Source organism: Carcharodon carcharias, chromosome 8 (assembly GCF_017639515.1).
Source record: "Carcharodon carcharias isolate sCarCar2 chromosome 8, sCarCar2.pri, whole genome shotgun sequence".
Lineage (NCBI taxonomy): Eukaryota > Metazoa > Chordata > Chondrichthyes > Lamniformes > Lamnidae > Carcharodon > Carcharodon carcharias.
Window position 1 is genome coordinate 168,984,455 of NC_054474.1, and position 27,539 is coordinate 169,011,993.

General features: G+C 41.5%; 1 protein-coding gene across 1 annotated transcript; it reads left to right on the forward strand.

The window, feature by feature from the left end:
- Nucleotides 1–22: 22 nt before the first annotated feature.
- Nucleotides 23–27,151, forward strand: ppp6c (protein phosphatase 6, catalytic subunit). The gene is made up of 7 exons (XM_041193109.1): nucleotides 23–200; nucleotides 11,674–11,769; nucleotides 12,708–12,773; nucleotides 16,417–16,558; nucleotides 16,716–16,795; nucleotides 22,810–23,019; nucleotides 24,642–27,151. The coding sequence occupies exons 1-7, from the start codon at nucleotides 126–128 to the stop codon at nucleotides 24,888–24,890; spliced, it is 918 nt and encodes a 305-aa protein (XP_041049043.1). The 5' UTR covers nucleotides 23–125; the 3' UTR covers nucleotides 24,891–27,151.
- Nucleotides 27,152–27,539: the final 388 nt, after the last annotated feature.

Sequence of the window (27,539 nt, forward strand, 5' to 3'; positions counted from 1 at the left end):
GGCGCGGTGGGGTGTGCGTGGACGACGAGATCGAGGGCTAAAGGCCGGTTCCTTCAGCCGGCGGCTGGCACTTTAGCACCGGAAACGCGTCATTGGCCCGGGGCCCGCTCAGTCCGTGTCCCAAAATGGCGCCGCTGGACCTGGATAAGTATGTGGAGATAGCTCGGCAGTGTAAATACCTCCCGGAAAATGACCTGAAGGTAACGTCCTAACCCGTTTCCTCATTCTTTTCTTCCTCAACGTAATCCCTTCCGCCGGTTTTGCCACATCTGTTTGATGTCTTGGTCGGAGGGCACATTTGTAGCGACGCAACGGGAACTGTCAGGACTACCGGTTTAGGCTGTATCGTCATATTTTGGGGCCTTTCGTCCTGTGCCTTAAGTATTGTGGCACTTGTCTACTTTTTGGGTTTTGACATACGTATAATGGGGGAGAAGTGGACACCCCCCCCCCCCCCCCCCCCCCCGCGCCCAGGGCTATTTTCAGCCCCGTTCCACTGACACTGTTATGCCACTAGAATAAAAACATCACAAGTGCTGGCCCTACCGCCCCCTTGGGAGGTGTCCACTCCAAGTGGGATGTAGGTATAAATAAACATTAAATTATAATGTGGCTCGTTTCATCAACGCTGCAGTTAACTTTCCCCGTTGCCCACTGGTCGCGGAAGGAATAGATCACTTCGTAAAGCTGGAAGGTAGGCGGTTTTCAGTGGTTCGTTTACTTGCGAGGTTCTGTCATGTCATTTTGAGACTGACTATTTAATCCCGTAATTAATTCCAATCCACGTCCAAGCTACTAACTTTTGGTTAGTTCGAGATCAATTGATTTCATTGCATATAAAAGGGAGGCTACATTGTTAATGTTCTGTTGCTGATAACGGGGCTGAAAAGCTTGAGCTCTTCAAAAATACTCAGCCGTTCTGCAGTTTTTTTTAAAACTCGAGTAGGTATTGGTTATATGGTTTAAGTGAAAGAGGAGGCAGTTGAGACGAGATGGGTTAAAAATTGATAGTTATTAGGCTAGTTTTACGTGAAGTTGATAAGTCACCAGGACTATATGGGATGCATCTGAAGCTACAGAGAGAAGTAAGCGTAGAAATTGTTGAGGCAATGGCCATAATCTTCTAATCCTGCTCAGATACAGAGGTGATACCAGAGGACTAGAGAAATGGAGGACTGGTAAGTATTATGCCATGTTTATAGCTGGATTGAGTTTTTTGATGAGGTAATAAAGTGTCTTGATGAGGGTAATGGAGTTGTCATGGTGTACCTGGACTTCCAAAAGGGGTTTGATAAAGTACCACATAATAGACTTGCCAACAAAGTTGAAACCCATGGAACAAAAGTGACAGTGGTATCATGGATACAAAGTTTGCTGAGCGACACAAAACAGAGCAATGGTGAATGATTGTTACTTGGACTGGAGGAAGTTATATGGTGGGGCCCCTCAGGGATTGGTGCTAGTACCACTGCTTTTGTAATATGTATTAATGACCCATTGTGTAAGGGAGTGTGCCTCTTGCTTCTGGGAAATGCATACAGTTATACCAAAAGTGAAAAGGATCTCAAAACTGTTGGGACCCGAGAAAGATATCAAATGACAGTTGCACCAGAATCTGATCTGAAGGGCAACACTGATCCAAGCCACTTACTTTCAGCTCCTTTTTCCCCATGCAGTACTTTTTTATCTCCAACATCTTAATGACTGACAGATGCAGCACCTCTTCCTCACTATACTTACATTAGTGGGACTGCACTGCAAAAGCTTTGTGTTCCCTTTCCTCTGATTTCTTTCCGCTTGGCTTTGCTAAGGGAATCTGAAATCCTTGAACTTTCAACTTTACCACCGAGCTGACCAATAGTGAGGGCGGTGCTTGGTGAGTGTGGGGGTTCAATTCCTGAGCAAAGGAGCCCATAAGAATTCAGTGTGGCCTGTAGATTGGTTTAATCTTCCGAAATGGAGGAGGAGTCATTAGCAAATATGTACAGGGCACAATGTCAAAACTTTCAGATGATACAAATTTAGAAGTATTGTGAACTGTGAGGTGGAGAGTTATAGACTTCAGGAGGACATAGACTTGTTGGTGGCCTGCTTGGCCATCCTTGGCCTGCTGCATTGTTCCAGTGAAGCTCTACACAAACTGGAGGAACAGCACCTCATCTTCCGACTAGGCACTTTACAGCCTTCCGGACTGAATATTGAGTTCAACAATTTTAGATCATGAACTCTCTCCTCCATCCCCACCCTCTTTCAGATTCCCCCCTTTTTTCCAATAAGTTATATAGATTTTTATTTTCCCACTTATTTCCATTATTTTTAAATGTATTTCCATCTATTGTTTTACCTCTACCTTTTAGCCTATTTCACCCCACCCCACCCCCTCTAGGGCTATCTGTACCTTGCTTGTCCTTGCTTGTTTTCTACCCTTAATTAGCACATTCCACATCACCACCTTCAACACCTCTTTGTCCTTTTGTCTATGATATCTTTTGGCTATCTCCACCTATCACTGGCCCTCTATCCAGCTCTACTTGTCTCCCCCCCCTCCCCTTAAACCAGCTTATATTTCACCTCTTCTATTTTTACTTAGTTCTGTTGAAGAGTCATACAGGCTCGAAACATTAACTGTGTTCCTTTCCGCAGATGCTGCCAGACCTGCTGAGTTTTTCCAGGTATTTTTATTTTTGTTTTGGATTTCCAGCATCCGCAGTTTTTTGCTTTTATCTTAGTGTTTAATTGACTGCCACTTCTCTTCAAGGAATCTTGCCTTGAAGTATTGCTCTTCTCTCCGACAGGATTTCCGTATCTCTCTTTTGTCTTGTTCACCTTCATTGCTTTCCATTTGTCTCTTGGTGTTTGACAAGGTGTTTACTAAGACCCACTTTCATAGCCATATTTCCTTCCTCAGTGATTGTCTCCGTCTCCGACTTACCCCACATGGATTTCAACTGAAGTTCCATCCCTTCTGTTTCAAACCCACCCAGGATTACAGGTATCACTGGGACATACAACGCTCCTCGGACTGCTGTTCTCTTCGCATTCTGAGATCCACACTCAGTGCCATGCGCTGTCATATGAACACACTTGATCTCTCCCTCCAGCAGCGCCACCGCACCCTTTTTCTAAGCTGCACGTGCCCCCAGTTTCATTTTATTCTTCGTCTCATCCGACACCTCAACAAGAAACTTTGTCTCTTTCTTTCAGGTGTAAAGGAATGCAAGCTCCAACAACTCATTGACACCAACACCCACCCAGGACCCTCCACCCCTGCCTGTCCCTCTGTCCCCATCCCGTCTTCCAATCCCAGCCCCGGCCGTGTATTCACCATACCCCCTGACCTTCCCCTCTCCGATGCTGAACGTTCAATGCTCAGCAAAGGACTTAGTTTCATACCCTTACGCCATCGTCTCAATGAATTTCGAGCTCGGCACGATGCTGAACTCTTCTTCCACCACCTGCGTCTCTGTGCTCACTTCTTTGGGCAGGAGTTCTCTCCCCGTTCAACGGATCCTTTTACCCATCTTCAATATTCTCCCTCCACCTGGACCCCTCCCTCTGGATTCTTACCTTCTCTTGATCTTTTTATTGAGAAATGTCAGTGTGACATTAGTCATCTCAATTTCTCTGCTCCTCTCATCCTCTTTAACCTGGCTCTCTCTGAACTTGCTGCACTCCGTTCTCTCAGGTCCAACCCTGACATTGTCATCAAAGCTGCTGACAAGGGTGGTGCTGTTGTTGTCTGGCGCACTGACCTCTACCTCGTAGAGGCTGAGCGTCAACTCACAGACACTTCCTCCTACCTCCCCCTGGACCATGACCCCACCACTGAACATCAAGCCATTGTTTCCAGGCCAGTTACTGACCTCATCTCCTCTGGAGATCTTCCTTCCACAGCTTCTAACTTGATAGTCTCCCAACCTCGGACGGCCCGCTTCTACCTCTTACCCAAAATCCACAAACAGGACTGTCCCGGCAGACCGATCATGTCAGCTTGTTCCTGCCCCATGGAACTCATTTCTTGCTATCTTAACTCCATTCTCTCTCTCCCCATGTCTAGTCCCTTCCCACCTACATCCGTGATTCCTCTGATGCCCTACATCATATCAACAATTTCCAGTTCCCTGGCCCCAACCGCCTCCTCTTCACCATGGACGTCCAATCCCTCTACACCTCCATCCCCCACCGGGATGGTCTGATGGCTCTCCGCTTCTTCCTCGAACAGAGGCCGGAACAATCTCCATCCACCACTACTCTCCTCCATCTGGCTGAACTTGTTCTCCCGCTGAACAATTTCTCCTTAAACTCCTCTCACTTCCTCCAAATAAAAGGTGTGGCTATGGGTACCTGCATGGGCCCCAGCTATGCCTGTCTCTCTATGGGGTATTTGGAACATTCCTTGTTCCAGTCCTACTCTGGCCCCCTCCCACAACTCTTTTTCTGGTACATCGATGATTACTTAGGTGCTGCTTCATGCTCTCGTCTGGACCTGGAAAAGTTTATTAATTTTGCTTCCAATTTCCACCCCTCCATCATTTTTACATGGTCCATCTCTGACACTTCCCTTCCCTTCCTTGACCTCTCTGTCTCAATTTCTGGTGATAGACTGTCCACCAATATCCATTACAAGCCTACCGACCCCCACAGCTGCCTCGACTACAACTCCTCACACCCCACTTCCTGTAAGGACTCCATCCCATTCTCTCAGTTCCTTCGCCTCCATTGCATCTGTTCTGATGATGCCACTTTCAAAAACAGTTCCTCTGACATGTCTTCTTTCTTCCTTAACTGAGGTTTTCCACCCACGGTCGTTGACAGGCCCTCAACACTGTCTGGCCCATCTCCTGCGCATCCGCCTTCACACCTTCCTGTCCCTCCCAGAAAGATGATAGGGTCCCCCTTGTCCTCACATCACCCCACCAGCCTCCGCATTCATCTTCCGCCATTTCTGCCAACTCCAGCATGAGGCCACCACCAAACACATCTTCCCTTCACCCCCCCGGCGGCATTCCGCAGGGATTGTTCCCTCCAGGACATCCTGATCTACTCCTCCATCACCCCCTACACCTCAACCCCCTCCCACGGCACCTTCCCATGTAACCGCAGAAGATGCAATACCTGCCCCTTTACTTCCCCCCTCCTCACCGTCCAAGGGCCCAAACACTCCTTTCAAGTGAAGCAGCATTTCACTTGCACTTCCCTCAATTTAGTTGACTGCATTTGTTGCTCCCAATGCAGTTTCCTCTACATTGGAGAGACCAAACGCAGACTGGGTGACCGCTTTGCAGAACACCTTCGGTCTGTCTGCAAGCATTACCCAGAACTCCCTGTTGCTTGCCAGTTCAACACTCCACCCTGCTCTCATGCCCATATGTCCATCCTTGGACTGCTGCATTGTTCCAGTGAAGCTCAACACAAACTGGAGGAACAGCACCTCGTCTTCCGATTAGGCACTTTACAGCCTTCCGGACTGAATATTGAGTTCAACAATTTTAGATCATGAACTCTCTCCTCCATCTCCACCCCCTTTTCGATTTCCACCCCCACCCCCTTTTTTCCAATAATTTATATAGATTTTTCTTTTCCCACCTATTTCCATTATTTTTAAATGTATTTCCATCCATTGTTTTATCTCTACCTTTTAGCCTTTTTCGATTCCTTCACCCCACCCCCACTAGGGCTATCTGTACCTTGCTCATCCTGCTTTCTACCCTTAATTAGCACATTCCTTAGATAATATCACCACCTTCAACGCCTCTTTGTCCTTTTGTCTATGACGTTTTTTGGCTATCTCCACCTATCACTGGCCCTCTATCCAGCTCTACTTGTCCCACCCTCCCCTTAAACCAGCTTATATTTCACCTCTTTTCTATTTTTACTTAGTTCTGTTGAAGAGTCATACGGACTCGAAACGTTAACTGTGTCCCTCTCCGCAGATGCTGCCAGACCTGAGTTTTTCTGGGTATTTTTATTTTTGACTTGTTGGTGGAACAGGTGGACATACGGCAGATGAAATTAAATGCGGAGAAATATGAAGTGATATGTTCTAATATGAAGTGATACATTTTAGTATAAGAAACAAGTCAAACCCTATAAAATTAAGGGTACAAAAGTGGATGTAGAACAGAGGGCCTTTGTGGGTATATGTGTATCAACTTTGAATGCGGCAGGGCAGGTTGAGAAAGTACTGAATGAGGCATACATGATCCTAGGCTTTATGAATAGAGGGATAGAGTATAAAAGCAGGGAGGTTACGTTGAACCTTTGTAAAACACTGGTTTTGGTTCTGTCTCAACTGGAGTATCGTGTCCAATTCTGGGCACCACACTTTAGGAACGATGTGAAAGCTTTAGTGAGAATCCAGAAAAGTACTCAGGAGCTTGATTCCAGGAGCGAGGGACTTAATTTATGTGGATAGTTTGGAGAAGCTGGGGTTGTTCTTTTCAGAAGAAAGAAGGGTGATAAAAAGGGGCTCAAAATAATAAGGAGTCTACACCGTTTAAATAGGGAGAAACTGTTCTTTTTGACAGGTTGAGAACCAGAGGACACTGCTATAAGGTGAATGGCAAAAGAGCCTAAGGTTCCTTGAGGGGGAAAAACCTTTTTAAGCAGCGACTGGTTAGGATCTGTGCACTGCCTGGGTTTGGCGGAGGCAAATTCAGTCATGGTTTTCAGAAGGGAATTGGACAGGCACCTCAACGCAGTGCAAACGGAGGCAAAATCATCAACTCCCCTGCGGTGCAATCTCCTGAAAGAAATTGAGGCCTATTTAGAAAAATCTGGAAATTCCTGCGAGCAGCCTGTATTCGGCTATAACAGTTAACTAGCATCTTGCCCTCCTATAAACTGGATGTGTCCCCTTTTGAAGGGAACTTGACACATCCCTGAGTCAGGAACTGTAGATGATTAATACCTATGAGATGTGTTGGTGATGTTCCAGATAATGACTGTAATGAATATTTCTTGGCATGTAACCCAGTATTGTTCAGTAGAAGTTGCTGATTAACTGTGAACATGGTTACGGCAACATTGTTTAACCACATGTATTAATTTTAGTGAAAAATATCTTGTTTACACTCATATAATACAAGCATATGTGCTTGGTGGGTGTTTTTTACTTAACTAATCACCATTCAGTAACTAAGGAGACGAGACTGTCAATAATGAAAAAAACAACTTGTGCACAATCTTTGTTTTCTCTTGCCTTTTCCCAACAAATGCACAAAGGTTGAAGTACATCTGTTGTACAGTGAAAGTACTATTGAGATCAAATGACCAGTAATGCTGTTTATTACAGTTTTTATTTATCGTTCAGAAATGCACTTAGCCAAATGCATTTTGTGGCAAATCATGCAATTATAGAGTAGTACAGCACAGAAGGAAGCCATTTGACATATTGAGTTTGTGCTGACATTTTCAAAGAGGAATCCAATTACCCCCACTACACCACTCTTCCCCCTCTCCCTATAGTTTTTTTTCTCCATGTGTTTATCCAATTCCCTTTGGTAGTTATTGCTGAATCTCTTTCCTGCATCTTATCAGGCACTGATTTCTAAATCCTAACCAGCTGCTGTGTTTTTTTTTAAATTTTTCCTCATGTCCTCTGGCTTATATCTGTGCCCCCTGATTGTTGATACTTCAGCTATTGGAAACAGTTTCTCTTTATTTATCCTGTCTAGAACGCACATAATTTTAAACGCCTTAATCAGACTTCTCCTTAGCTTTTTCTTTAAGGAGAACAACCTCAGCTTTTCCAGTCTATTTGCATGACAGTAATCCCTCACCTCAACCGTTCTAGTAAATCTCTTGTTTTTCCCAAGTCGTCTTGTTCTTCCTGGAATTAAACAAAATATTCCTGTTTGGAACCAAACTTGTACTTTATATAGGATTAACGTAATCTCCTGACTTTTGTGCTCCATGTCTTTATTTTAAAGCCCAGGATCCTATATGCTGCTTTGTTAACCAGCCCATCTACTCCCAGTTGGGACCAAACTAGCACTTTATATAGATTTAGCATAACCTTGTAACTTTTGTGCTCTGTGCTTCTATTTTATAGTCCAGGATCGCTAATGCTGCTTTGTTAACCTGCCATGTGGCCTTCAAATATTTGTGCCCAAACAACCCTCTTGCACCCCTTTTAAAACTGTACCATTAAGCTTGTATTGTCTTTTCATTCTTTCTATCAATATCACCTCACGCTCTGCATTGGATTTCATCTGCTATGTCTTCTATACCTGTGACCAGAGTCACAAGGTAAATAGGGTGCCTGGATGTATTACATGAAAATTAAATATAAAATGAGAAATACTAATCTTCCTCCAAATAAGCCCTTGATTAAGCCACACTGAGGTCACTGTCTAGCTTTGGTCACATACATATGTGGTTTGACATGTTTCACTGTGACCTGCTCTTCCTGACAATGCGACGTAAAATCTACTTATTAGTACTGGTCTTTTTTGTCTTTATTATATTAACTTGTGCACTGTAGTAATTCTAAAATAAATGGGTATAGAACACTTTATGGAGCTTCCCAAGTGAAATAAGTGCATACTAGCATTGAATGCATTCAGCCGTTTAAAGTGGCATCTTTAATTTTCAGGTGATATACAGCTACAAAATAGTATCTAGGCTGAACTGACTTTTCACAAACTATATTGCTGGTTATTGGCATGTTGGTATTAGTCCTGTTAGGATGTGTTTGAAATTAGAATCTGGGTATTTGCAAATCTTAATTGTGATTATGCTCTGAAGAAGAGTCATATTCGACTTGAAACGTTAATTTTGTTTCTCTCTGCGCAGATGCTGCCAAATCTGCTGAGTATTTCCCGAACTTTGTCTTTATAAAAGGCACAATGCGTGGATGTGTTCTTTCAGTTTGAAAGGGCAGGGCCTTTTTTTGTGTGAATATATGTACCTGCTAGCGCACACAATTGAGCCACACTATGAGCCCAACGGATAATCTGAAATTAGTTGTTAGCACAGTCAGGTTTGTTTAGAAAGGTTGTCCAGTCGTGGAATCGCATCTAATGTTGGACACTACATTAAGTTTTGCAAGCACAGGCTGCTTGGCTACGGTCAGGACTTAGCAAGTTGCAAGCAGCCAAAGGGATGTGCTGTTTGATATGATCTGCCGCCTGTCATTGGGATGTGCGACCTACATACCTTGCATCATGCTGGCACTGAAATTCGTCCACCATGTTATTCATTCGTGTGGTAGGCAGGGCGTCTTTTTAACTTGATAGCATCATGTTAGTGGAGAATACACTCATGTTGACACTGCATAGTCGCAGCATGAAGCAACCAGCTTCACCTGTTGCTCACATCTTTGACACACCCTGCCTTTCCGAGGTAGACTGGGTACTTTTCAGAACCAAAAGTGGCAGCCTTAAGCCCATTCATGGGTTTGTGAGATATACAGCAAGCAGTGATCCGATCAAGTTGCAATTTTCCCGTAGGCTGTCTTTGTTGCGCTCTATTTCAGTATCAAGTTTGCATGGTGACAAATGGCCCTATTTACGAAGTTGCTGTTAAGACCAATCTTGTACTGTAGGAATCCCAATGCAAATATTGACTAGTGAAGGTGGGCTTGCGGTAGACAGTAGTAGAGAACCCTTTCTCAACTAACATGCCCAGGAAAGAGAGTTTGTTTGCTCCTTTTCAAAGGTGAATTTCAGCACAGGATATTGAGTATAAGGAAATTCTTACATGCAGCTGCAGATTCAAATATAGAAAACATATCTACATTTTGGAAATATGCAAGGGGTAGGAGGTTAGGAATAATCCCATCAAAGATGTGTTTCTCGTTGATAGCTACGAAGATATTAATGAGAGCTGGACCTGGGGTGTTTCCCAGGGCAACATCACCTATTTGGGCATACATGACATCATTTAAAACTGTACGCAGCTGTGCAAATTGTTGAGTCCATAAATTCAGTGAATACGTTGAACACTTATTTGATACATGCACATATTGAAAAGTTACTTTTCATTGTTTGCTTTTTTTCTTGCCTTGCCCTGAAAGTAGTGATTGTTGAGAATGGATGCTGTGAGTTTCAGCAGTCTTGTAAATTGTTTTGAACAATCATGCCAGATGCCTCCTCACCAGACATTACAGTGAATGACTTCCAGAAGGAGTTACAGAACAGTAATTACAAACCTGAAGGAGCCAAACTTTACTTGGCACTGAAAAAAAATGCAGTTATCTTTCTTACTTTCCTAGCTGAGCTCAGCAATTTAAGACAGACAAGGAATAGAATCTGGGATCCTTCTGTTCTGTATAGCCGAATGGCATGCCAGGTGATGCCTCACTGACATCTGGAACTTTCATGCTCGCTTGCCATTCTTAAGAGTTTCAGGGGTGTTCTTGGGCTTGTAGCTTTTTTTCCCTTTTGAAAGAAAAAGGCCAGATTACCATCTATTCCACTTGAGTGAAATTATTAATGTTAGAAAACCAAAGGATTTAATTTAGTGGATGGGGGAAGATTAATGATAAGGCAATTATTGAATCATTTGTTCATTTTGAGATGTTGATTCCAAGGCAAAACACCTGGAAAATGTGCACAAAGACGACCCAAGATGACATGGATGCATAATATCAGAACATGGATTGGTATGTCTATGAGATGGGCAGTGGAGAATAGAAATCAGTGGAGAAAAGTTGTTCACAGTGTTACTAACCCTTGGAACGAGGACAGATAAAAAAAAACAAAAAGACAAAGAAAGATTCCAAAGCTTGTACACACAATACAAAAACAGAATTACCTGGAAAAACTCAGCAGGTCTGGCAGCATCGGCGGAGAAGAAAAGAGTTAACGTTTCGAGTCCTCATGACCCTTCAACAGAAAGGAGGTCTCTTGAAGGGTCATGAGGACTCGAAACGTCAACTCTTTTCTTCTCCGCCGATGCTGCCAGACCTGCTGAGTTTTTCCAGGTAATTCTGTTTTTGTTTTGGATTTCCAGCATCCGCAGTTTTTTGTTTTTATCCTTGTACACACAATGTCTACCTTTTTGAAGGCTTTCCTATAAAAGGGAGCACTGTATTAAGACAATGAAATTTGGAAGAGTGTTTATTTTTTTTTAAAAAACACTTCATTTCCATTCAACTGTTATTTGTGTTTATATTGCATTCTGTATATTTGCATGCTATAATGTGGTGGTTGTTGGCGGGGACTTGCAGGTATAGATATGGAAACTAGAGAAGACACTCCAAGTCAGTTAATGCCATGTCTGTGGTACCAGCAGAGGATTGTGGAGAGTGAGAAAATGTAGTTACTTAAAAATGTCACCTCATTTTCTAAATGAGCATTGGTGATTCCTTGTACAGGAGGTTGGGGGACAATGTGAAACCACAGTTCATTAACCAGCCCTGTTGTGGATCCTTTACTAAATTAAGAAATGTTATTTAATAAACAGATGGTAACACATGGCAAATCAGAATGAAGAGTTGTGCTATTCTGAAGAAAATGTGTACTGGCTTTAATTTTTATTTACAAGGAGACCCCTTGGTGGAGATAGACTTTAGGAATTGACTTTGTGAATGAGTCCAGCAAAGTGTCCTTTTAAGCCCATAATAAATTGAATGATGACTGATCTGTTTTCAGGAGTCTGCATTATTGGACTTTTGTTACAAATTTAGTGGTTTTAATTTTATTGATCAAAATTTATTTTATATTTTAGCGACTGTGTGACTATGTATGTGACTTGCTTTTGGAAGAGTCTAATGTTCAGCCAGTGTCTACACCGGTTACAGTCTGTGGGGATATACATGGACAGGTGAGTTTATTTTCATTTTCCATTGATTTTGTACTTTTGAAGGACAGCTAGTCCAGGCTGACTATTACTGATTTCAGAAAGGTATAACTGCTTATGCTTTAGGTATCCTCTTGAATCTGCCTTTTAAATCAATTGAAAATCTCTCCCTTTAACTGCTGCCTCGCTTGCATTAGTTCCTTAATTTAAAACTGCAAGTGGATTCTTTGTCACATTGATGTCTAATGGTTGGTGCAAATTTGTGTGAATTTCTTTCAGTTGCGTTCTCTCTTTTTTTTGTATAACAAGTGATTTTTATAAACCTGTGTGTGATATTTTGTGTTCATCAAGGTGCTTGGGAATGGAACGTTTTCTGTTTTTGGGTACTGTATTCCAGAAGAGTTCATCCCGACTATCAGTATGACATTTTCCCCCTATGGCCATCCTCTGGTCTCTGAGTGGTGTTGTTGATTTGGGGGGAATTTTGTGCTTTGCTCCACCCATTTCACCCTATTCATCCCATCAGTCTCAGCTGGATTTGAGCATGGAAACCAGAGTCTAGTACATGACCCACCAAACAAAGCAATTACTCCAAATAAATCCTCATTATTCCACAGCACCGAAGTGATATTTCTTGATGTACTTTGCACTAACATTCTGACAAATAATTATTCTTGGCAGCAATTGGGGTTACTGCTGTGAACCTCTAATCCTTCTAAACATATTTAAAAGCTTAATGATACTTTGGAGACTGAATTTTGTAGAATTTCTACAAAATTCAATCATGTTAAAAAATGAACATTTGTGTTCAGTTAGTAATTTGGGTGCAGGACAGGATATGCATGTTGAAGTAATGGGGATATTCAGATCTAACATTTCCTGTACAACTTTTTTTTAAAATAGGTTTCATGTTCATAATGTACAAAATGTTCATATTGACAAATTTTAAAATTCTTTTACAGTTTTATGACTTGGGTGAGCTGTTCAGAACTGGTGGTCCAGTTCCTGATACAAATTATATTTTTATGGTAAGCAATTGTTTAAAATTAATTTTATTTCATAAAAACAGTTCAGTTGTGAAGTTCGAAAACTGACTATCTCGTCTTGGCAGTTGATATTGCATTCATGTCTCAAATTGAACAAAAGTTCAATGGGGGAGGTGGTGGTGTAGTGGTATTGTCACTGGATCAGTAATCCAGAAATCTGGGATAATGCTTGGGAATGGGGTTTGAACCCCGCCATGGTAGATGATGGAATTTGAATTCAACAAAAAATCTGGAATTGTAAGTCTAATGATGACCATGAAACCATTGTCAACTGTTGTAAAAACCCATCTGTTTCACTAATGTCCTTTTTTCTGGGGAAAAAAATCTGCCGTCCTTACCTGGTCTGGCCTACATGTGACTCCAGACCCACAGCAATGTGGTTGACTCTTAAATGCCCTCTGAAATGGCCCAGCAAGCCAATTGGATAAGGAATGAAACCGGATGGACCACCCTGTATCCATCTAGGCACCAGAAGTGACAGCGGCAAACTCAGCCCTGTCAACCCTGCAAAGTCCTCCTTACCAACATCTGGGGGCTTGTGCCAAAATTGGGAGAGCAGTCTGACGTAGTCATACTCGTAGAATCATACCTTACGGACAATGTCGCATTCACCACCATCACCATCCCTGAGTATGTCTTGTCCCACCAGCAGGACAGACCCGGCAGAGGTGGTGGCACAATGGTATACAGTCAGGAGGGATTTGCCATGGGAGTCCTCAATGGCGACTCTGGACCCTGTAACATCAGGTCAAACATGGGCAAGATAACCTCCTGCAGATTACCACCCACAGGGGCCTCCCACCTGAGCTGATGAAGCAGTACTTCTCCATTATGAAGCACTGAGGGTGGCAAGGGTGCAGAATGTTCTCTGGGTGGGGATGTCAATGTCCATCACTAAGAATGGCCCGGTAGCACCACCACAGACTGCGAGCTGTCCTGGTCCTAAAGAACATTGCTGCGAGACTGGGTCTGTGGCAGGTGGTGAGGGAACTAACAAGAGGGAAGAACATTCTTGACCTCATCCTCACCTGCCTGCTGCAGATGCATCTGCCCATGACAGTGTCGGTAGGAGTACACCACACAGTCCTTGTGGAGACGAAGTCCAGTCTTCACTTTGAGGACACCCTCCATTGTGTTATATGGCGCTACCACCGTACTAAATGGGATAGATTTCAAGCAGATCTACCACTATAAACTGGGCGGCCATGCGGCTCTGTTAGCCCTCGGCAGCAGCATAATTGTACTCTTAAGACAATCTGTAACCTCATAGCCTGGCATATCCCCCACTCTACCATTACCACCACCCAGCCAATGAAGAGTGCAAGAACACCTAAAAATGAGGTGTCAACCTGGTGAAGCTACAACATGTGACTGCTTGTGCACCAAACAGTATAAGCAGCAAGCAATAGACAGAGCTAAGCAATTCCACAACCAACCGTTCAGATCTTAAGATCTGCAGTCCTGCCACATCCAATTGTGAATGGTGATGGACAATTAAGCAGCTCACTGGAAGGAGGAAGCTCCACAAATATCTCCATCCTCCATGATTTGGGGGAGCCCAGCATGTCAGTGAAAGAGATAAGGCTGAAGCATTCTTAACAATCTTCAGCCAGAAGTGCAGAGTGGATGATCTATCTCGGCCTCCTCTGAAGGTCCCCAGCACCACAGATGCCAATCTTCAGCCAATTCAATTCAGTTCATTCCACGTGCCATCAAGAAACAGCTGATGGAATTAGCTACTGCAAAGGCTATGAGCCCTGACAATACTCTGGCAAAAATACTGAAGACTGCTCTGGAATTTGCTGTGTCCCTAGCCAACTTGCTCTAGTACTGCTACAATGCTAGCATCTACTGGGCAATGAGGAAAATTGCCTAGGTCTGTCCTGTACACACAATGCAGGACAAATCCAACCTGGCCAGTTACCGTCCCATCAGTCTACTCTCGAATGTCAGTAAAGTCATGGAAAGGGTCATCATAAGTGCCATCAAGTGGCACTTGCTTAGCTATAACCTGCTCACTGTTCCACCAGGGTCACTCAGCCCCTGACCTCATTACAGCTTTGGTTCAGACATGGACAAAATAGCTGAACTCCAGAAGTTACGTGAGTGTGATTGCTCTTGACACCAAGGCAGCATTTGACCGTGTGAGGCATCAAAGAACCCTAGCAAACCTGGAGCTGATGGGAACCAGGGGGGAAACTCTCCATTGGCTGGTGTCGTAACTAGCACAAAGGAAGGTGGCTTTTGTTGTGGGAGGTCAATCGGCTCAGTTCCAGGACATCACTGCAGGAGATCCTCAGGGTAAGTGTCCTAGGCCCAACCATCTTCAGCTACTTCATCAATGATCTTACTTCTATCATAAGGTCAGAAATGGGGATGTTTGCGGATGATTGCAAAATGTTCAGTACCATTCATGACCCCTCAAATGCTGAAGCAAGTCCATCCAGTAAGACCTGGACAATATCCAGACTTGGGCTGACAAGTGGCAACAGACTTGGGCTGACAAGTGGCAAGTAACATTTACGTCACACAAGTGCCAGGCAATGACCATTTCCAGCAAAAGAGAATCTAACCATCAGCCCTTGACATTTAATGGCATTGCTAACACTGAATCCCCCATTATCAGCATCCGGGGAGGGGGGGTTCCTGTTGACCAGAAACTGAACTGGACTAAACATGTAAATACTGTGGTCAGAGGCTTGGAATCCTGTGGCATTTGACTCACTTCCTGACTCCCCAAAGCCTGTCCACCATCAACAAGGCACACATCAGGAGCATGATGGAATACTCTCCACTTGCCTGGATGAGTGCAGCTCCAACAACACTCAAGAAGCTTGACATCACCCAGGACAAAGCATCCTGGCACCCCAACCACAGAAGTTCACTCTCCCCAACTTTGACACAGTGACAGCAGCGTGTGCCACCTACAAGATGCACTGCAGGAACTCACCAAGGCTCCTTAGGCAGCACCTTCCAAACCCATGGTCACTACCATCTAGGAGGACAAGGGCTGCAAACGTATGGGAACACCCCCCTAAGTTCCCCTCCAAACAACTGTCCATCCTGACTTGGAAACATATTGGCGTTCCTTCACTGTCACTGGGTCAAGATCCTGGAACTCCCTTTCTAACAGCACTGTGGCTGTACCTACACCACAGGACTGCAGCGGTTCAAGAAGGCAGCTCACCACCACCTTTTCAAGGGCAATTAGAGATGGGTAATAATGCTGATCTAGCTGGCAAGGCCCACATCCATGAATGAATTAAAGAAAAAGTATTTTGTAAGACCACATTATGAAAATGAGCTACTTTGTACTATATATGAAATAAAAAGCTGTTAGATGTGCATCTGAACCATCAAAAATGAGCATTAGAACTACATATTGTACCAAGTTTATTATTTAAAGTTTAGATTTGTGTATTGTTTCAAAATTATGTAGGTACACAAAATAGCTGCATGCCAATCTCATGTATAGTATGTAATAATTGCAGGAATAGTTCTATTGCTGTTTTTCAGTCTCATTAGAAATGCAAACATAAATGTTTTTATAAGTTTTGCCACACACTCCCTTGCATATGTATTTTTAAACTGCCTGTAATACTAATGTAACTTGCCATTTTAACAGGGTGACTTTGTGGACAGAGGGTATTATAGTCTTGAAACTTTCACCTACCTCCTTGCATTGAAGGCGAAATGGCCTGATCGCATCACACTTCTCAGAGGAAACCATGAAAGCAGACAAATCACTCAAGTCTACGGGTTCTATGGTAACTTAGTACATTTAAGTTGAGTAGGCTTTTTAAGATCTTGTGAAAGCTAAGCTTGTCTGCTGGGAAAAGAAACAAGGATTTCTTGATCAAAACTTTTGTCAAATTCCAGTATTTTGAAGGTTCAGACAAAACTAAACACGGTTTGTTTTAACAGATGAGTGCCAAACAAAATATGGAAATGCTAATGCTTGGCGGTACTGTACCAAAGTCTTCGACATGCTCACAGTAGCAGCCGTAAGTAGATATGTTAATGTTGAAAAATTCTGAAGTACTTGGGGTATATTCTACTAAAATTGGATGTTGGTGATTAGCAGCCCTCGTACCAAAGAATTGTTAACATTAGGGGGCTTTGCAGTAGTGAAACTGAACTGAACTCATGGTTTGGCAAGAGTAACCTCAGATGCTTTGATGATCTGGTCATACAATATTCTCTGTAGATAGGATTAACTTGTGTTAAGAGAGATAGTATCGTCAGCCTTTGTTCAGGGGAAGATATCTTTTAAGTGAAGCTTAGAGTCCCCTCCAGTGTATGGAGAATACCAGCTGGCTACTGTAGATTCAACAAGCTCTCTTCTCACTGGGCACTTTAACATGAATGCATTTTCAAGGGTGAATGATCAGAGCAGATGTTGAATGTGCAAAAATTAATCATTATAATTCAAATCTACTGTGGTTTTTAATTCTTTGGTCTTTATTTTCACTTTAAGGCGAAGTTGACATGCTGATATTAATTAGAGATTTCACAAGAAGATCCATTACTTAGTCAGTCACTTTTCAGATCATCTGGACTTTTGCTCAATTCCAGAACTGAGGAAAATTTAGTTAGTTTAGATTTGGATGCTATTCTATTTGTTATAGCTAGAAATAAAGAAACACTAAATTCTGCACTGTGCTTTGTTCCAAGAGCGTAACGTATTATATGTTTGAGAAAATTACTTAAATTAGGTTGACCGACCTGGCATAAGGAAAGAAATAAGTATTTTATATAATGGAAGAATAGGCAAACATAGACTTTTGTCAGTCTAAAACTGTAATACAACCAAACTGATTTCCATTTTGTGCATCATAGTTTTTTGCTTTAGATCCTGCCCAGATGGATGAAATGTGCCAGTCAGTCTTTAGCCACTGTTAGGCCACTGTTTGTTCCATCATGATTTATCCAGCATGATCTAGACATGGAAATAATAGTGTCTCCTGCCATGTGCAGAAAAGCAGTGATGTCATTTGTAGGCGACACAATGCTGATTGGATCTTCTTCAGATCCTGAAGCCGTTCAACCAGTTTCTGAGCCCTGCAGCGAGTGGGCAGTCAGGGCATGGCCTCCCCACAGTTTCTGGCGATTGGGATGGGGAGGGAGGGCAGGCTTATGATCTACCTGGTGATGGCAGCAATTCCGGATTACAACCTTCATACTCTGCATTTGCAGCTCCAGGGCTTCTTCCCAGTGATCAGGCCGGGTTAGGGGAGGAAGAGGCTCTGGAGTGGGAGAAACAAGGTGGATGGCTTCAGGATCTGAATAAGATCCAACCAGAAGAAACCCCAGAGCTGCAAACGTGGGATATGGAGGTTGTAATCGAGAAATGCAGCCATCACTGGTTGAATCGGAAGCCTTCCCTCCCTCTCCCTCCCCATCCCAATCCCTGGCTCCATTCCCCCCCTCCATGTCACTGACTTGGAGAAGGTGAGACTTTAATAACTGTTTGATGAGCATCTCTGCTCCTGGCTGTTGCCTACTCCGTTGCTCACAATAGCAACACAGTAAAAAAAAGTACAACGGTGCATGCGCAGCATTAACAGCGAGCACAACCAAAATAATAACATTTCAAAATTTACATGAGAGATACATGGAAGTACCATGCATGGCAGCTGAAACTGTGTTAACTTTTGGGCTTTTTAGGGTGAGGAGAGATGTAGCAAAGTGAAGGAGTTTTGGAAGAGAATTCCAAAGTGCATATTAAAATGGTTGGACGTTCTGCTGCAAATGGCAGAGCAAAGGGAATGGGAAAAATGCAGGTTAGGCTAGAGTTGGTACTGCGGACATGCAAGCTGGAATATATGGCTAAAGTTGCAAAATTAGATTCTGCAAAATAATGAACTAGGACAATGTTGTCCACAAGCTAGGTAGAAATCAGGCGCGGCATGTGACACTTTTAGTCACGCACTGACTTCAAAGGAAACATCTTCCACACAGGTAAATGTACTTGAAACATGTTTCATTTATGTGTGCTGTTCCTGAAGGCAGGTGCTTGGTTAATTGTCTGCTGATGCTTCATCCTCAGCTGTTTCTCTCAGCACTTTTTTATTTTGCATCAGCGATGGTTTGCTGTTGCTTTCCACACTCCGACATGGCAGGGAGGCAGGTGCCAACTCTACCTTAGCTAGAACATGAACTTAACCCGTGCTGTTTGCATTGTGCTGAACCACATTCTCCAACTGAGCTAATCGGCCTCATCATTTTTTATTTAATCAGATATGCACCTGAATTTCCAATTGGCCACATATGGCTAGTGACAAATGGATTGGACAACATTAAACTGGAATAAGGATTTTGAATTTACTGTGGTGGGGGTCAGCATGGCTGCTTTAAGGAGGAGATGATGTCACCCCCTTGAGTTGAAAAGAAGAGTGCATTTGCAATGCAATGGTCCAGTTTGTTTTTAAAAAGCTTTATCTTGCCAATGAACCATCTGTTCTGTTCTATTTCCAAAGCATGGTACTAATAAATCCGAATAAAGTTTATGCACTCGAATGCATAATTAGTACTATTGACTTCAATGCATGTTTCACAGCAAAAAAAAAAAAAGCTCGAGCATAGTTTGAGGCTGATGGAGCCAAAATCTGAATTTCCAGTTGTGATGAACTCTGGGAAGGAGAGAAGAGCATAGCTGACACATCACTCATTTCTGCACTGACCTACATTGGCTCCTGATCCCTCAGGGCCTCAAATTTGTTTGCTTATCCTTGGGCACCCTGAGCATAATTCTCTTTTCCCCTGCCCTCTGCGCACAGTGGCCCCCCCCCACCCCATCACTGCCAACACACAGACAACTTGACTGCCCTTTTTTTTTTAAAAACAATAAAATTTTTAGCCATGTGCATTATCCAGCTCCACAACTTAATCGCACCATTAGTGATCCTGGCTCGTATTCTGATTTCCTGCTTTAAATCTCTTCACGCCCCTCTTTTAAAGATCCTCTTATCTGACAATTCAAACACTCTTCAATTTTGTTGCAGTGTCAGTTTCTTTCCTTGTGTCTTTTAAATGTCTTGGGACATTTTTCTACATTAAAGACATTGCGTAAATGTATAAAATGTATAAAAATACTACAGATGCTGGAAATCTGAAACAAAAACAGAAAATGCTGGAAAAACTCAGCAGGTCTGACAGCCTCTGTGGAGAGAGAGAAAAAAAAACAAAGTTAATGTTTCAACAAGGGCCACAAGGACTCGAAACATTAACTTTTTTTCTCTCTCCACAGATGCTGTCAGACCTGCTGAGTTTTTCCAGCATTTTCTGTTTTTGTTGCATGAATGCATGTTGCTTTTGACAATGCTCTGGAAACGTAGAAAATAGGAGCAGGCGTAGGCCATGTGGCCCCTCGAGCCTACTCCACCATTCATGGCTGATCCGCTATCTCAATGCCATACACCCACTCTCTCCCCATACCCCTTGATGCCTTTAGAGTCTAGAAATCTATCTATTTCCTCCTTAAATATATTTAGTGACTTGGCCTCCGCAGCCTTCTGTGATAGAGAATTCCACAGGTTCGCCATCTCTGAGTGAAGGAATTTGTCCCCATCTCAGTCCTAAATGGCCTACCCCGTATCGTGAGATTCTGACCCCTTATTCCATATCCACCCCAACCTGAGCAAACACCATTCCTGCATCCAGTCTGTCCAGCCCCATCAGAATTTTATACATCTCAATGAGATCCCCTCTCATTCTTCTAAACTCCAGTGAATACAGGCCTAGTCGATCCCATCCCTCCTCAAATGACAACCCTGCCATCCCAGGAATCAGTCTGGTGAACATTTGCTGCCCTCCCTCTATGGCAAGTATATCCTTTCTTGGGTAAGGAGACCAAAACTGCACACACTACACCAGGTATGATCTCACCAAGGCCCTGTACAGCTGCAATAAGACATCCTTGCTCCTGTACTCAAGTCCTCTTGCAATGAAGGCCAACGTACCATTTGTCACCGTAACTGCTTGCTGTACCTGCATGCTTGCTTTTAGTGATTGGTGTACAAGGACACCCAGGTCCCTTTGTAAATCAACATTTCCCAATCTATCACCATTTAAGTAATACTCTTCCATTCTGTTTATCCTACCAAAGTGGATAATTTCTCACCTATCCACATTATAATGCATCTGCCATGTATTTGCCCACTCACTCAACTTGTCTAAATCGCCATGACACCTCTTAACATCCTCCTCGCCGCTCACATTCCCACCAAGTTTCGAGACTTCCCATTATATAGTTTTAAAAGGAAATGCAGCAGCATAGGCATGGTTGATAGGATGGGAAATAGTATACCCCATGGATGAGTGCTAATTCTAGTTCTGTGCATGTATATATAAAATTAACATGATTGTACTTGGATGTAGGAAGCAAAATCTGAATTTGGCAACATAAAAGTGGGGAGTTTGGCAAATGGCAAGGAAGACTTTTACAAATATTTTCAGCAGAAGCCTTCTGGTCGGATGGGCAGACAGGTGACTAAAGTAATGAGGTTAGTGTATTTTAGGTGGGAAACCAGGAATGAGATTATACACTCAATGGAAAGACACTGAAGGATGGGGATAAACTAAGAAAGAGAATTACGTATCTGAATTTCTGGAAATGCAGGAAGATAAAACAAGTTTAGGAGAAAAGTACATTGGCCCAATTATTGCTGTCGGTGGGAAAAGTGCTGGTGCTCACTGCTGACCTTGAAGAAAACTACCCTCAAAGATATAGTGATCTTTTTGGTGTGGATTTCACCTTTCCCTACATTAATTTCATTGGGGATCTCTGCTATCCAACAACTATTTTCATCAGACATACTAAGGAGCCAGTCACATTGAAGAATTCTCACAGACATCAAACCAGGCAGTAACTAGCAAGTATTACCATTCACTTTACAGAAAACAAAATAAAGATTGGGACATACACATGGGATTAAGGTAGGAACTGAAATATCATAAACATTTTTAAATATTTTAATTTATGGAATTTTTAACATAGCATGAAAAAAATTGGAATTCCACAAAAATAATAGTTTTCAGGGCTAGAAATGTTATTCAACAGTAATTATGATCCAGCACGCCACTAAAAACCCAGTTAGACCTCAGAACAAGGTGTGACTTTTTTAACGGTCAATCTAATTGTGTAGAAAATGGAAGTTCACATCAAGCCAATGGTTTCTAATTGTTTTCCACCTGCAAGGACTTAAACAGAAAAGGTTGTGGAGGAGCAGAGAATTATTGACAGTAGCTCCTAGATTTTCACATTTGACAACACATATGTGGACACCAGAAGTTGCTGTCAGTTTCACGGTTGTAATGACCGAGCGCTGACTTTTCCGACAACATTGCCACAAAATCTGGGCCATCATTTGAAAAATTGTAGAAGAAAATAATTGGTTATGCTATTGTTGGAATGCTATATGTAGTTTGATAGATGGGATGTTAAATCCATAGTGGGTGCACAGTGTGGATTGACCAGGATGATTATAGTTGGGGAACTATAATTAGGAAGAGACCTTAGAAATATTGGGATTTTCCACTTAAGCAGAAAAAATTAGGAGGAGACTTAACATAAGTTTTCAAATCTATTAAGAGTTTTGATTGACTGAGTGACAAAAGGTTGTTTCCTTCAGTTGTGAACTCGGTGAGCGGCCACCAATTTTAAAATTTAGGAGCAAGGAGACAGATTAGGAGAAATTTCTTCAAGGGTTGGTAGATCTTGAAATATTTTATATCAATAAGTGGCTACGCTACTGCACTTTTTTTTGGAAGGGAAAATTTGATTAAATATTTGAAGCAGAGGAAGATATGGGATCCTGGGGAGATTGTGGGTGAGTCGGACCAGTTTTGGATTTCTTTAATGACTAGTTGACACGCATGATAGGTTGAAGGGTTTCTTTATCTTGTCAGTTTGTAAGGTTTTATAATTAAATATATAAATCAGCATTACTTTATGCCCAGAATATTTTTATAGGGCATTTAATTACAAAGGCATTTAATTTATATTCTTCCATATCAGTTGATAGATGAACAGATCTTGTGTGTGCATGGCGGACTTTCTCCCGATATCAAAACTCTAGATCAAATCCGGACCATTGAGCGTAACCAGGAGATCCCACACAAAGGAGCCTTTTGTGACCTCGTATGGTCAGATCCTGAGGATGTAGATACTTGGGCCATCAGTCCTCGAGGAGCAGGCTGGCTTTTTGGAGCAAAGGTTACAAACGAGGCAAGTTGTCAACTACAGACTTACAAAGAACTTCAGTATTTTAGGGGTAGGAGGGAAAGCTGATTTTTTAAAAAAGTTAGTGTTAACTATTGGCCTTTTACTAAGTATTTTTGAAAGTTAGAATATTCTGGTCAAATCAAATTTTCATATTTGCATACTTTTTTTTCCATATTTTGCATTCTCTCTCTTTCTACCTTTTTATGAAGTTTATATGACACACAAACAGGCCATTCAGCATGACCAGTCTGTGCTGCCATTTATGCTCCAGTCACTTCTTCCCATCTTTCCTCATCTAAATCTGCCATTACAACCTTCTATTTCCTTCTCTCTCATATGTTTGTCAAGCTTCCCCTTAAATGCATCTGTACTATTTGCTTCAACCACTCCCTGTGGTAGTAAGTTCACATTCTTAGCATTCCTTTTGGGTAAAGAAGTTTCTATTGGATTTCTTGGTGACAATTTTGCATTGATGGTCTCTAGTTATGCTGTTCCCCAGAAGCGGAAACATTCTCCCCGTATCCACTTTATCAAAACCTTTCATAATTTTAAAGACTTCTATTCGGTCATTCAAGAAAGAAGAGACCCAGTTTGTCAAAATGTTTTCTGATATGTATGCATAGACATTTCTGCTATCATCTTTGTACTACTTCTCTGCACCCTCTCCAGTGCCTCAAACTCTTTTTATAATATGGTGGTCAGAACTGCAAGCAGTAATCTAAGTGTGGTCTAACCAAGGTTGATGCACATTTAGACTAACTTCTCTACTTTACAATTATATCCTTTAGATATAAAGTCTAGTGCTTGGTTTGCTTTTTTTAAATGACCTTGATGTATTTGTACTCCAAGATCCCTTTGTTCCTCTACCCCTTCTAGTCTTGCACCTTCCAAATAATAATTGATCCCCATATTCTTCCTATCAAAATGTATTACTTCATTTATCTGTGTTGAGCTTCAGTTGCCAATTATTTGCCCATTCTGCAGATTTCTTCATGATCTTCTGTAAATTATTGCAGCCCTCCTCAGTTTTTGCCATGCCCTCAATTTCCCCCTTGCCTGATACAGTTCAAGACAATCCTTTTTCTGAAATCTATGAAGTGTTTTTGTGACTTGATTTTGTATGAAATTAGGACACATGACTATTGTCCAGAGAAAGTGTCTTGAGTTGCATGACAAAAAGATTAAGTATTAATAGATACAGGTGTGTCACCATGAAAGAGCCATTCAGGATAACACTGGACAGTAATGTTTTTATTTTCTTTCCTCTGCTTTTACCTTTTCTCCCCTTTCTTAAATTTAGCACCCCAGGAATTAATCGCACTAACCTTTATTACTGTCCTGGCTGAGCTGAAAATTATACTTGATGGCCTTTGTGTATCAACTATAACTTTTATTTTTTCTCTCCCTCCTTCAAAATGAGTTGGTGCAATATGCACCATGAATCTGGTGAAAATGCAGTGCGCTCCTCTCAGTCTACAATAAATCAAACTTACCTTAATTCAGTAATGGACCACTAAGTGGCGCTCTGCTCCTCAACTTTGGTATTTTAACTAAATATAATAAAGTTCAACCATGGGCCTTTCCTTTCTACATTCTTTTAAAACATTTTTCTTTTTGTTTTGTAGTTTGTTCATATCAACAACCTGAAACTAATCTGCCGAGCACATCAGCTAGTTCATGAAGGATATAAATTCATGTTTGATGAGAAGTTGGTGACTGTGTGGTCTGCTCCTAACTATTGCTACCGTTGTGGAAATATTGCATCAATCATGGTCTTCAACAACGTAAACTCAAGGGAGCCAAAGTTATTTCGTGCAGTTCCAGATTCAGAGCGTGTAATTCCACCAAGAACAACAACACCCTATTTCCTTTAAAATATATTTTGTTCTCAGTAAAAAAAAAATTTCTTAATACAGTGAGCACAATGGACTGTAAACATACATTGTGTTGTGTAGACAAGGTTCAAGATGTAGAATTTCAACCATTCTATCAAATATTTTAAATGCTAAAATGAATAAAGTGGTCTAAAGGGCTGCATTTTTCTTTTGTTTTTAATGCTAGCAGATATTGAGAAGCTGATTTATGTCCTCCAGTAATTAAAAATTTGTACATTAAAATAATTGTATTGATCAGTTTTCAAATTTCATTGTGTTTTAATATAGTAATATGGTGACAGCAACTCTCATAGGTTAAAATATTGAAAATAAACTGCTTTATTATTAACTCCAATGTTTACTGCCCTTTCTGATTTAAATCAGTGATATTTAAATTTGGAAGATTTTTCATTATTACATTAGCTATGTATATACTGAAACATGAAGTCTTGTAAATAATTAGATCATTGATGTGCAAACTAAGCATTTAATGGTGCAAGTTATTTGAAACTGTTTCCAATGTATAGAACGTTTTATATTAAGACTGTTTAATATTGTAATAGCTTTTAGCGTTTGAATATTTTAAAGCTTCAAAACTGACCAACATTTTGATAAGTTAATTAACCAGTCTCATTTGCCTTGCATTGGAAACCTTCCTTTTGTTTCCAAGACGTGTTTGAACAGCTTTTGCTTTTATTTCCCCTACTGAGTACATTTGCTTTTTTATCTTAGAATGTGGATCCATACATGCAGAATATCACCCAGTATCTTGCCCAAGTATCCGTTGTCCTAGATTTGGCTGCAGTAATAATGGCAAAATTGAGCATTCCACATCATTACGGCTTTGAAAGTGACAGCAACTTCTGAAGTCCATACATGCTTAGTTAAATGTAGATATCCAGAGGGTGCTGTCAGTGATTCTATACTTCCCCATACAGTGCATTACTGAAGTCTCCAAAAATTTCAGTTATCCGTCTTGCTGTAAAAATCCGTGGAAAAAGTTGCACCCTGTTGAATGACTGTAACTCTTTTTTAACAGTGTGCTGTTCATATCTCCCTGGCCCTGAAAAACTAATTTTATATTTGTCAAATTCCAGATCTGAAGTTTGTTGAAGTCTGAATATTTCAGCTACTACCTTAATCCTGTGTGTATATCCCAATCTTTATTTTGCTCTCTGTAACATAATAAGATGATAATTTTACTTCCTGGTTTGATGTCTTGAAAATTCTTCAATGTGATTGGCTGCTTACCCTGCTTGATGACATCACTTCCAGGAAGCGATGGAGGCCTCCTTGACTTGGCACCAGATTCAACTTAAGGTTGGGAAAGGTGAAATTCATGACAGTGATCACTAAATCTTTGTGGGCAGACACAAAGGTTGGCTGCTGTCTTCAAAATCTAGCCATCATTAATTAATTATTAATTTGAGTTATTCAACTGTTGTGCTATCCAATCTAGTTGACACCTGATTTCCTCTTTTCGACTAAAGACAAACATTTTGAAATACTGTTGGAAAAGTGAGGATTGTTTTCTATTTTGATGGAAATAAGAATATTGTATATCTCAAAGGGCTGAATTGCTCTGCTTAATTTTTAAAAGTCTTAGAAATGTGCTATGTTTATTGAGAAAGCAGAGCACTTGCACTTGTAAGCTTGGATCAGTGATAGTACTTTTTAGTTCTAAATCACAGATGGCCTGATCAATCTCCAGTCGTGAACTTGAGCATATAATCTAGGCTGACATTTCAGTGCAGTATTGAGATGTGGCATTTTCCAGATGAGAAATCAAACAAAGGTTCTGTTAAGGTGGATTTAGAAGATCCCATGGCTTTTATCCCCCAAGAAGCAGGGAGTTCTACTGCCACCCTGGTCAACTTTTAACCTCACCAGCAAAAATAAGCCATTCATCTAATTGTGGCAGTCACCCTTATTTAGATGCAAAACTGTAAAATGCAGGATCAGGCTCAGCTACGATAACTTCCATAGAAACCTAACTTGGTGCTTTCTGTCTGGCTTTACCCAAGAGGAATGGCCATGTGGTTGGGATGTTAAAGAGCTGTGTGATCAGGAAACCAGGTCCAAGGACCCATAACCCAGCCAGGAGGGAGAAAGCTGGGATGGGGGCAAGTCTTCCCCAAAAAATACTCAAGTAAAAGAATATGACACTTTTCTCCAAGTTTGAACCAAATATTTTACAGTTTGGTGTACTATTGAGTACTATGTTGTAAAACCATGGATAATAAAGATAAAATATAACTTAATGATATGGATATAATGATTTTAGTAAAAGCAGTTTAAGTTTAATTTGCTGGATAACTTTGGTCTATTTGTAGTTTTCTACTATAAAAATTAAAGTTCAATTATATAATGTGAATCATTGACCTGCCCACAAGCAAACTTAAAAAAAAAGTAAGTTAGCATTGTATTCAATTTGCAACAGGGTTGAGGAATTGCAGTCTACAAATCACGTTGATCCACTTAAGTTCTTTATAACTAAGCATTCGTAACTTGAAGTATGGTAGTGATTAAAACCATACTATATTATAATATAACTACTTACCAGTAGGTGAGTTTTGTCTTGTGATGGATAGTAAAGTGTACAGACTGCTACAAATACCTGAGACCTCTTACTGACTATGGAGTTAAAAC